We start from the raw sequence: 11,852 nt of genomic DNA on the forward strand, positions 1-11,852 counted from the left end.
TCACCGTGGCACTCTCAGCACTGAACAAGAAGCAAAGTCACTGCAAGGTTAGTGACTTGTAGCAAGAGTTTTTCAGCCCCTATTGCAGATGTGCAATAGTTTGCACAGCTGGTACATGTGTAGCTTGGTAATGTGCCTTTGAATCAAGTGGTACTGATCCTTGGTGTTCCCAGGAGGATTCCTGGATCCCTCCTCTTCTGTAGCAGAGCACTGAGTAATGAGAGCAGCATGCTGAGGGGAGTAGTGGAGCTTCCATCAGCTTAAGAATAGACTGAACTGCCAGGAACAGTTTCTGCACAACCAAGCCTTTTTAGGGCCAGAGAACAAAGCAAATCAGTGTTTCTCAGCCTGTGGACCTCACACCTCTGGTAGTCACTAAGGAAGCAGTAGGCAGTCCATGAAACAGACTCAGCAACCATAAAATGGATGTATGCCTGCTAATATCAACAAACAGAAAAGATAAGGGCAAAAAGCAGTTACTAAATGAACACCTGAAGATAAGCTTCATTATTTGTTTGGTTGTTTATGGGAACCATTGTGCCAGTACTTGTTTTTTATTTTCCTCATAACACTGGGAGGATCCTCGGTGTTTGGGGAAAAAAAAAGGTGCTGTGATGTTGTTTTGATTGAAGTGTAAAGAATAAAGGAGAGAATGGACTTTAAAGATTGTTACCAGCTCTGCTTTTTTATGGTCCTATATCCTCTGTGATTTCTACTTCTACTCTCTTCTTTATCATGTTTTGTTACTATTTATGGTTCTCTTTCTTCCTGTTATTAAAAATAAATAAATAAATAAAGATAAGTTGTAGGTGCAGCAAAAACTCCCCAGCAATGTTTAGATCAGAAAAAAGAGCTCTTCCATCTCTCAAACTGTGAGGATAATTTAGCTTGCTTGTACAGAATTGATAGATCCACTGTTCAGAGGCTTGTGTTCTTTCTCTTATTTTGCACTGTTCCATCTCTATTTCCCAAAATATGTGCCTTCTTCCTGCAATTTGCCAGCTCTTTGATCTCCAAGTTGCCTGCCCTTTGTGCCTCGAACACTTAGGATGCTTCCCCACTTCCTTTCCTGTTATTCAGTTTGTTCTTGCATTTTCTTACTTTCCTGTCACTGCCTTCTGCCTGCCATTTTCCTCCACACAAAAATACCCTTTCTGCTTTTAAAGTAATTAAATTAGCAGAGCTGATTGAAATCTAGGTGAAGTAAATCTCTGAGCACTGTGCTTTTCAATGGATGCATTACTCAATGCACATTAGCCAACCTCCTGTAGGCATCAGTGAATGACAGAAATTAATATTTGATGAACATATTCAACAACAATAGCATTACTCAAACACTTTACTCAATAAAGAACATTCAGCACACTCAGAAGTTAATGGTGCATTCAGGTTACTCTGTTTGCTCAGCAGAACACGTGCCCAACCCCAAGGGGGAAAATCAAGTCACTGATACATGTCAGGGAAACAGGGTGGGAAGCCTTTTCTGGTCATTTGTGCCTCTCATGAGCAGGACAAAGTGCATGTGTATGTTGGTGGGGGTGTTTAAATCCCATATAGGGAATAAAGGATGTATGTGATGAGGAAGAGAGATTATTTGCCCTATTTCCTGGCTGGCAAATCTTGTTTTCATGCTTACCACTCACACTTCAGCTAGTAATGAGAAAAACAAATCAACATATTTCTTATCTTCAGCTTTTGTTCAAACTGGGGTGTGCATGTGTGTATTGAGCAGAGGGTTGAAGTAAGTCTAACCACAAATCCCTGCTTTTCACTTCTTGCTCCATTTAATGTTTCCTTGAGTACTTGGTGCAAATAACCTATCTTCTACTGTTTAACTCTCTCTAATGCCTCCTTGGTAATTTCTAATAGAAGCCAACTCTCTTTTGTGGTCTTTATGTCCACAGTGTCAAGGGGATCCCCCTTGAATGCTTTTGTAACTTTCTTAAAACTTTGAGTAATTTCATTTTTAGCTTCAGCATCGGACATTACCCCGACACAAATTGATGTCATCTACATTTCCCACAATCTACTCAATTTCTTTAGCTAGCTTCCCTTCTTGACTCCCTTTGTTTCTTTCCGCACAACATGAACCTTCTCTAGATTCTAAGGCTAAAATCTCTCCTTGGTTGCAAGGATTTGGATCACACTTTTCCTCTCTTGTCCTTACATTAGCCAGAATATCATTTTGCTAAAACATAATGCCCCAACATACTCAGCGTCTGCTGCCATGTGTACTAACACTTCTTGAAGTGTTACAAAATACCACTGTCATATTTTTCATACTGCCCAGCTATGTGTTTACTAGAGGATTTTTTTTTCATTGTCTGAATCCTCACCTTGCTCTGAATTTCATACAGCCCACTTAATATGTCTTCTCTAGTCTGAGCTGACTTGACCCCTCATCAGTCTTGTGCCTGTGCTGTCCCATAAATCAATTCTCTCTTGTTTACCTGTTGAGTAACTCCTTGTCTTTGAAGTCCATTTTCTTTTTTTTTCCCATTCCATGTGTTCTTTGCAATGCTTCAGTGAATTAATTGTATTTTCAAAGGATGCGAAAGCATCAGTTAACATCCACATCTATAGCAACAGCGGTAATAAAGCAAACATAACCTTTCCAAAGCACATTTGCAGCTCCTTTGAACAGGGGAGCTGTGCTAGTTACAAACAATACTACAAAAGAGGCTCTGTGGCCCTTTAGGTTTGAAGCTGAAGGTTGTTCTCTACAGCCATTTCTCATTATCAAGTTAAGGCTGCGACTGGAAAAATATAACTAAAGTTCTGCAGACCTCTGGCTGCAGAAGCACTGTGGGCCACAAGACCTGCCCTGCAGTCCTTCAATAAATTTTAGTTTCTCTTCAACAGAGCACACAGACCAGGAATGTTCAGTTCTATGGAATCCCTGATGCCTTATTACTAAACATATAGTTTACAGAATGTGTTGCTCTCTTTCAAATTAGCTTTGCAGGAATGTCATCCATCCAATCTTCTGTCTGGCAGGATTTTGCCCCTTGCTCAGGATCTGTTGACTTTAGTCAAATTCCTGGTCCCTGTTTTTTTTGGTCAGGACTTCTCACCCTCCTTTTTTGTTCTCAGTGTGGGATTGGCAAAGAAAGTGTAAAGTTGCTCTTTTCTAATCCCTCCTGCTGCTCAGTTAAGGAAGTAGCAGCTCAGCTTTGGGAAAAAGAGACCTCGAGGTAAATTTCTCAATCTGTATTTTGGTAAAACCATGGCCTGATTTCCACCAGTGTAGGTTCCCACTGATTTTTGTGCCTTGCTGGTGACCCAGCGTATCTTTCATTTCTGTTCACCTGGAGGCTCAGAACTGGTGGAACTCCAGCCATGGATTTATAGGTGGAATCAGGCTTTTTTACTTTAGAAAAGGATGGTGCACTTAGCGTGGCCAGCAGCAAAAGCCCCCTTGCAGCCACACTTGTTTTCCATGGAATAACAAAATTCAGAATTCCCTCCAACAGTCCATGGCACATCTTAAAACCTTAGAAGAGGTCTCTTGAGGTTTTTCTTCAAATCTCCAGAGGACAGCTCATCCACAAGATGCACATGCACGTGCTAACATTGCTCAGTGAATGCTTTGTTTCCTTTCCTGTGATTTATTACATAGTGGTAATATATACCACTAGTGGTGGTGTGTTCATGTTTGCTGTTCAGCTCCTTTGAGACTGTTGTGACTGTGTATTGCTTATTTAGAAAGCATTAAAGCCTTGAAGCTCATGTCTTCAAAAGTTTGATTTAAATTTCTGCTTGAACTCTGTGTGTGGAAGACAGGAATAGCTCTTTAATGAAAAAGTAACCACACTGCCAAACATATTTAAAAGCATAGGAGCATATGTCTGAAAGGATATAAGCTGGTATTTCCCTGTTATGTTTTTTATCTGCAGCATAAAGGAGTAGCTTGGTAACCATTCTTGGCAGTATAAATCAGGAATATATAAATTTCTGCAGCTGTCCCTCTGCTCCTCAAGCTAGTGCTGAGCTCTGATGGTAGCAAGGCAGGAATATCCAAATAACCTTGCTTCCCTGCAGAAGCCTGACCATAGGGCTGCAGAACGAGGGACAGCAAAAGAAGCAGGGAGCTTTCCATGTGTGTTGAGCCTTAGAGAATCACAGAATCATTTAAGTCAAAAAAGACCTCCAAGATTGAGTCCAACCTTTGACTGATGCCCACCTCATGGTCAATAGACCATGGCACTAAATGCCTCGTCCAGTAATTTCTAGAAGACCTTGAAGGGATGGTGACCCCACCACCTCCCTGGGCAGCCCATTCCAGTGCCTGAATACCTTTTCATGAAGCTTTGTGATGCTGTGGCCTGATTACTACTCCAACTTGCCTGCTGATGAACTTTTCCATCAGCAGTACCTGCAGCTACAGCAGGGTCAGTGGGATTTTGTGCCCCTGCAGCCACGGAGGGGCATTTTCTCTCCTGCTAGGCAGAGCTTGCAGAAGCAGAAGTTTCCATGAGGACATTAAATGACATAACACATGGAAACTTCTGATTTCCATCCTCACCTTGTGTCTCCCAGCTACTCTGTGTGCCAGGAATGCATCCAGTTTTTGCTCTTACAAACAAAGGAGCTTGACACCCCCAAGGATCCAGTCAGACCCGGAGATGGGGCCAGGTGCAATGGTGACTGTATATTCTTGGTGGGTGCCTCAGGTCTCCTTTTGACTCTGATGAGTCTCCCTGCCAGTGGCTCCTTAGGTAGCTCTTCCAAAAGAAGTGTTCTAGAGTTAGGATAGGGGAAGGCTTGTGCAGATAAGAAACTGTAAAACACACGCACACAAAATGTGCACACATATTTTGGAGTAATGGTAAGAAATACAACAAATAAAATCCAATGAAGCAGGAAAATATTTAAAATATTGCACAAGTTTACCCAAAAGTTAGACCACAGACAAAAAGCAATCAATTTGCATTTTTGCAGTCAACTTAGTATGGGACACTTGGTTCCTATGCATAAATGTGAAAGTGAAATCTGACTTGACTGTGTGTAGTATCTGCATAACTGACAGGGCTAAGTTGGGTGTAATTCAGTGGTAGTGCCAGCCTGAACTTGCCAGGGAAAGCCCTACCTGACAGTCAGGAGACCCTCAGGGAGAACAGGCACATTTCTTACAGAGGACAGCTTAACAGAGTGATCAGACTTCAGCCTAATTGACAAAATGTATTTAAACAGCAAAAAAATTTTGTTCAATAGCCTCAGAATGTATCAGAATTATTAAATTATCAGAAATAAGAACAGCTTGTTGTTCTTATTTAAATGCTTCATAATATTAAATTAATTTTAAATGCTTAATAATTTTAAATTGTTTCAGCTACTGGTTATATTTCATGTTGAATGAATGTCTCATTTGTCTTCACCCAAGAGGATGCATCTCTCTGATCTTGTGTTTCTTTGATTTAGCACTTCCATCTTTCCTTGATGAGAAAAATGAGCTGGGTGTTCTTACGTGATCTGCTGAGTGGAGTGAATAAATACTCAACAGGAATTGGAAGAATTTGGGTAGCTGTTGTGTTCCTGTTCCGCTTACTGCTTTATGTTGCTGCCGCAGAAAACATCTGGAAACATGAACATGATGAATTTGAGTGCAATATCAAGCAGCCTGGTTGTGAAAATGTCTGCTTTGACCATTTCTTCCCTGTCTCTCACATCAGATTTTGGGCTTTGCAATTAATCATGGTCTCCACCCCTTCACTCTTGGTTGTCTTTCATGTTGCTTATAGAGAGAACAGAGAGAAACACCACAACCAGAAACTTTACAAAAATCCAGGAAAGATAGATGGTGGATTGCTGTGCACTTACCTAATCAGCCTCATTTTAAAAATAGGACTTGAAATATTTTTTCTTGTTCTGTTCTATAAATTGTACAACGGATTCAAAATACCACATCTTGTGAAATGTGACATAAAACCATGTCCCAATACTGTAGACTGTTATATTCCCAAACCCACAGAGAAAATGATTTTCCTCTATTTTTTGGTGGCAACTTCATGCCTGTGCATTGTATTAAATCTAAGTGAACTGAGTTATCTGATGTTCAAATACTCCGTAAAATGTTATCTGAAGAGACACGTGAAGAAGCAGCAAGGCTCAAAAAGCAATTGCTGCGAATCAGAACTCACCAGGCACAACAGAGCAGCAGCTGCAGGGCGACTCCACAACAGCTCATCATCCTTGCCTCTGAATATGCAAGATGAACATGAAAAACATTCCCCGCTGACTTGAAAGAAGGCTGGAGACCACCCTCCCATTACACAAGCTGTTTTTGACAAATTGCTTTTCCAATCAGTGCTTTGCAGAACTATCCTTTGAAAGGATAGTTACATAGGAAATGCTGTTTCTCTGTTAGTTCCCCATTACTTGAGCTGATAAATTCGGTTACATTATGTATGTCGTACATAGAATCACTGAGAGCTTTTCATGTTGAAAAAAGAAATGTAGAAGTTCTGAGAATTCCATGAAGCTTTAATATAAACACAGATGCTTATGATAAATCATGCTGAAACAATTGCTCAAACAGTTGTGTACTGAATATTACACAGAATTGCTTTGGTACAAGAAAAAATAGGCATTTTATATGCAGAGATAGGAAGAACCTGGGGTTGATTAAGATGAACAGCAAGGGGTGTACAGGATTTGTCAGGTGGGCGGATCAGACCTGGTAACTGCTGAAATGGCAATGGCAAAGTAGAGTGATTGCTGTGCCTTGAAGTGAGCTGGATAGTCACGAGTCCACTCCATTGTACTATAAAAGATCTCAAAAACATAAGAACCAAGAAGAGGTAGACACATCTAGTTTAGCCCATGTGATAAAGACGGATTTGGTTATTTAGCTGTTTGTGGAGCACCTCCTTCTGGAATTAAGCCTTTACAGCTATTAGGGTGTTAATAATCCAAAAGCATCCCTTAAGAAAGGCACTTGCTCAAACTTGTGCAAGCAGCATGTACCAGGGTACAGAGTTAACCCCTGGTCACCTGCACCAAGCAGCTCCCATGTCATTGTCTTCTGCTCTGTGGCATTTAGGTGAACAGATCATTCCTACTTCCCTAGGATCGGAATAGAGAACTGCAGACCACACAACACAGCAGAACAATACAGTAGCCAGTAGTCCCTAGTCTTAAGTAGCCAAGAATCTGGTCCCTTTAGTAAGGCTGAAAATATGCTACTCCTTCAGTAGCTTTCTCTGCTGCAGAACACATGAAATATAAAAATGTGAAAAGTCTCCAGTAGAAACAAAGTAAAAAAGAATCATCTGTTCCCTCCCCCAAATTTCAAAGTATCTCATAAACACCACACACCTCTGTTCTTTGTTATCTGTGTTGTTTGGGTTAACAGGAAAGGGACAGAAATCAGCTAAGACATGTCTTCTGTTGAACCTAGGCTTCTAAGACAATGGAAAGTAGTGCCTTAAAACATTCTTCAGGGTAGTGTTCGCTTTCTGTTGTTGCAATGAAAGACCTTTGGACATACATCTGGTACTGAGCCTGATCAAAATGCACGGTTTAGACAAAAACACCAACTGAAGTGGAGCTGCCTGAATGCTGAACTAATTTTATTGTTTGTGCCAGAATAAGGAGGAAGAAACAGTGGCAAAAGCAGGTTAACTACTTTTTTTTTTTTTTCCTCCGAGGCCCCCTCCAGCCCCACGGCTTTGGTTGCAAAGCATTACATTTAATGAGTAGCAGTTACAGAACAAAACTTAGCAACTAATGAACAAGCTATGCATGGTGATTTGATGGTGATTTTCAAAGTAGGGTTCGTTGTTTGTTTGGTTTTTTCCCCTAGAATAAACCTACTTTTATCAAATATGGTTAGACATTTGCTGCTGCTGAAATTAGCAGCACCAGCAGTCCCTCAGATACCAGCTTGCAGCCAGATAGTTTTAACTCTTGATTGATGCTGAATCAGTGCTTATATACAGAGACAGGGCACTTTATACAATTCAGAATATTTTCTGTTAAACCTCTACATACACAGAAGGCAGCTCATGACAGAAATACTTTAGAAAGTCTTTTGCAGCTCCTGGACACAGCCCACCAAAGTGTGTCTGAAGCAAAACTGCCCATGAACCCTGTGAAACTGCAACTGCTGCAGCTTAAGTAACTGAGAATAAACCCCAAAATTACCTTGGCCTGTCTGGACCCTCATGCATCCTTTTATAAAGACAAGGGCAAAACTATAAAATAAAAAAATGTTTCTGAAATATCTGGGTTTTAATAACTGTGGACAGATTTTTAAGAGCACATTAATGAAAAAATATTTATTCATTGTTTTTAAGGTAAGGTTTATTTGATAGAAAATGAAGAGAAGCAAACACAGTTTAGCCAACACAAGTTTCTGATAAAATTAGTGCATTAGCAGCTCTCTAATAAAAAAGTATATTAAGTCAGGGCTTGAAGGGTTTTAGAGACCCCCTAAAGCCCTGTGGCTGGTCAGAGATTACCACTTAGACCAAAAATTTTCCCATCAAACAAGAACTCTAATTCTTTGGAATGGATATTCAAAGTTTTATTTTTAATTCTACCTTCCAACAGCCAAGACATTATAAATAAATTCCAAAATCAATGTTTCGAGTCTTGGAGGATGCTTCAGATTTGACAAAGCCAGTACCTTACATGAGAAATACTATGAAAAATTATTATGGACCAATTCCACATAACCCGACTCACAGCAAATTGCCAAGTAGCCTTCACATCATGTGCTACAAAATTTGAGTGTTTGACATGGCTACTAATGAAAAGAAAATGAGCATCACTTAACCTGAGAGAACAGAAACCAATTCATCTGCTTTCTGAACCCTTGCTCTTTGCAACCATTTAGTCTTTTGTTGGCTCCTTCCCTTTCTCTGCTTTTATATGCCTTTGTTCTCCAGTTTAAGTTTCACTCATCCATGCACCCCTGAAGGCATTTGCTGTTACATTTTTGGTTCAAAGGAGTTTACAGGTTTGGTCCCTAAACTTCTGAATCACTCAGACTAACATTTTAAAAAACTGAACTCAAGTTCTGTGTTCTGCAAGGATATAAGCAATTGATAGGAAGCTGCTCTGAGCCCATACTGTAATGGAGAAATAACATAATCACTGCATGCACGTTCATACAAAAATATTTACCTCATTAGTATTTCAAAACATCCCTGCAAACATCAAAAGATCTGTGTCTTACATAGACTCTCATTTTCCTTAAAATGCAAGTAAGCTTCTTGCCTTGGGACAGAAGAAGTTTGAAAAAAAAGACACAGACAAAATATTTCGCTATTTGCTGATAGTTTCTTTCCTCTAGTCCCTTCTCCAGTACCAGAGGCCCCATTTCCTATCCCTTTAATTGTATCATCTCCATAGCAGGCAGGGCTGAGCAGCGCATGAGCAGAAGCTTCTACAACGTGAGGACCTAAACCCCAGTGTAGCCTGTCCCTGCCCCTGTCCCTCCTCCCCTGCACAAAGGTGGGAGCCCCAACCAATTCTTTGGCACAGAAACTAATTGCAACAATTAGCCAACTACTTGCTCCTCACCCGACCCAACAACTGATTCCAGTGCTGTTTGTACAAGCACTGCTCACTTATTATCCAGCATCCTAAACCAAACGTCCCAGCAGAATGCTCTAGAAGCCACCGTTCCCCCATCCTGCTGAGAAGGACTACTCTGAAACATGTGGGGATAAACCCACTACTCTTATTTACACTGAATTAGGGCTCAGGTAATAGCAGATTTATTTGTAGACATAGTTGAGCACCAGAGAGTCTGTCAGTTTAGAGGTGTCTTTTGATCACAAAACAGTCCATGTTCTGCATTCAGACACACCCCTCAATTTGGTTGCTTCCCCATCAGCAACACCTGCAGCTGTAGTCAGCACATTCCCGATGGCAACATGGGGCTTCAAAGAAAGGACCTTGTTTGAATGCTCCACAGTTAATGGGTGACAATTCTGGAAGGCAGAGACACAGAGGAAGGAGAAAGACAAGGCAGAAGACAGGGGACTGGGCAGTGAGGCCAGCACTCTGGGGCACTCCAAAGCAGGCTGAAGTGCTGCTGGTACATCTGGCTCAGCCACCTCGAAGCCCCATCCCACCCAGCAGCCGAGGGCAGGGCTGTGGCCACAGGCCCCAGAGAGGCTGCCCATCCAGGTGTGCTACAACTGCTAGCGTGGGAGGTTTTCTCTATCACCCAAGGTAAAACATCTGAATGCAAACACCAACTTTATCTCCTTGGGAGTTTCTGTAGGTGGCTTTACAAACTAGAGTACCCTCTGCAGTCTGTGACATTTTAAATCAGACCCTGCTTTTGGTACATTTTAAGCTCAAAATACTCCTCTTGGCTATTTAAAAAGGAAACAACAAGCCCCATACTAGCTTACCTGTTGGACAGGCTGTCAGTAACTATGTAAAAGGGAATGTGCCAGGGAATGTACTAACTATATGGGTATAGCATCTGCTTTAATTGATTGGGATGAGACAATATTAAATACTTTATTCTCAGAAATTCAGATCCAAATCAGAAATTGCTTCCTGAATATTTATGGCATTGGATTTTTTAATCCTTTTTTAAAATAGCATTCTAGTTTAACACTGTGTAGCTAAATAGTTGTATACTATTCTCAGTCCAAGAACTGCAAATGATACAGTATCAATCATTGGGAATGTTGAAACTATTCAACTTACACAACACAAACATTCTTCTAAAGACTAACAGTTGCGAGGTCTGTTGACAGTGACTGGTTAGGTACAGCTGAAAACAAGAGAATTCAGGTGAGCTTTGAGGATCCTCTCCTGAGGATCTCTGCCCTCTTCTCCCCTGCAGAAGTTCCCTGTACAATCACCGTCGCTGGTATCCAACAGCAGCTCCATCCAGGGGGATCAGCGGCCTCTGGCAGGTAGAAAATGGCACTGTGTACTTGTAATGATTATAATGATCCCTCTTAAGAGTCACAATGCAAGGGTTTGTTTTGGTTTTATCATTCTCAGACTGCACCTTTGATTTACTAACGTGGCATAGGAAGAGTTTGGTCACTTGGGAGGGATGGAAAGTGAGAGGAGCTGATGGGCTCTGTTGAAATGGAAGCACAGGCTTTCTGCGAAGGTAAGCAATTTAGCACCATGAAGCAAACCAAGGGCTGTGCCCCAGGTCCAGTGCTGCTGCTGTTCACACATAATCCTCACTCTCGCAATAAGTCACTTCATTTGGCTGTACGAAGGTGCTCTCTGCACTGATATTTAGGAAAACTGTCAGAGATTCCAGGCGAATAGCTTACAAGCAGTCAAATCTAGCACTTAATGCAAAAGCTTTACACAGCAAGACAAGTTTATAGAAAAAAAAATCAAGCCAATCTCACCCAAGATAAAGACTGTTTTATATTACTGAAGGTAGGTCACATCCAGTAACGATAATAATCCAAGAAAAGTTTTTGGTACCACACAATCCAGCTGGCTGAGTCAAACATAACCACGCATGAAAACCAACACTGAAGATTCCTGGGTACTGACAGCTCCCACCAATGCATTCACACTTTTGGTTACTCAACAAACGGGATACCTGTCATTTCAGTTAGCAGCATACAGAGGAATTGCTCCAATCCCGGGCACTACAAGCAGCACCAGCAGCTTCTGAGGCTCGTTCCAGTGTGGAAAAGAGAGGCTGTGACAGGTGCCACATGCAGTCAGCGAGAGGCAGAGAGCGCAAAGGGAGCCCATGCCACCAACAGAGCACAACCACCGAGTTTATCTGTAAGATCACCATCTCACTTCCCTTTCAGAAAGTGCCTTGTTTATTTAGTTTTTAATGGTATGGCATAAGGACTCGTGTATTTTATAGATAGATACCAAACTGGTATTATCAAAAT

At 41.3% G+C, this 11,852-nt stretch overlaps 1 protein-coding gene across 1 annotated transcript; it reads left to right on the top strand.

Annotated features, from left to right (window-relative positions):
- GJB7 (gap junction protein beta 7) lies at positions 1–6,243 on the top strand. The gene is made up of 2 exons (XM_058019626.1): positions 1–47; positions 5,422–6,243. The coding sequence occupies exon 2, from the start codon at positions 5,440–5,442 to the stop codon at positions 6,241–6,243; it is 804 nt and encodes a 267-aa protein (XP_057875609.1). The 5' UTR covers positions 1–47; positions 5,422–5,439.
- Positions 6,244–11,852: the final 5,609 nt, after the last annotated feature.

Source organism: Melospiza georgiana, chromosome 3, assembly GCF_028018845.1.
Source record: "Melospiza georgiana isolate bMelGeo1 chromosome 3, bMelGeo1.pri, whole genome shotgun sequence".
NCBI lineage: Eukaryota > Metazoa > Chordata > Aves > Passeriformes > Passerellidae > Melospiza > Melospiza georgiana.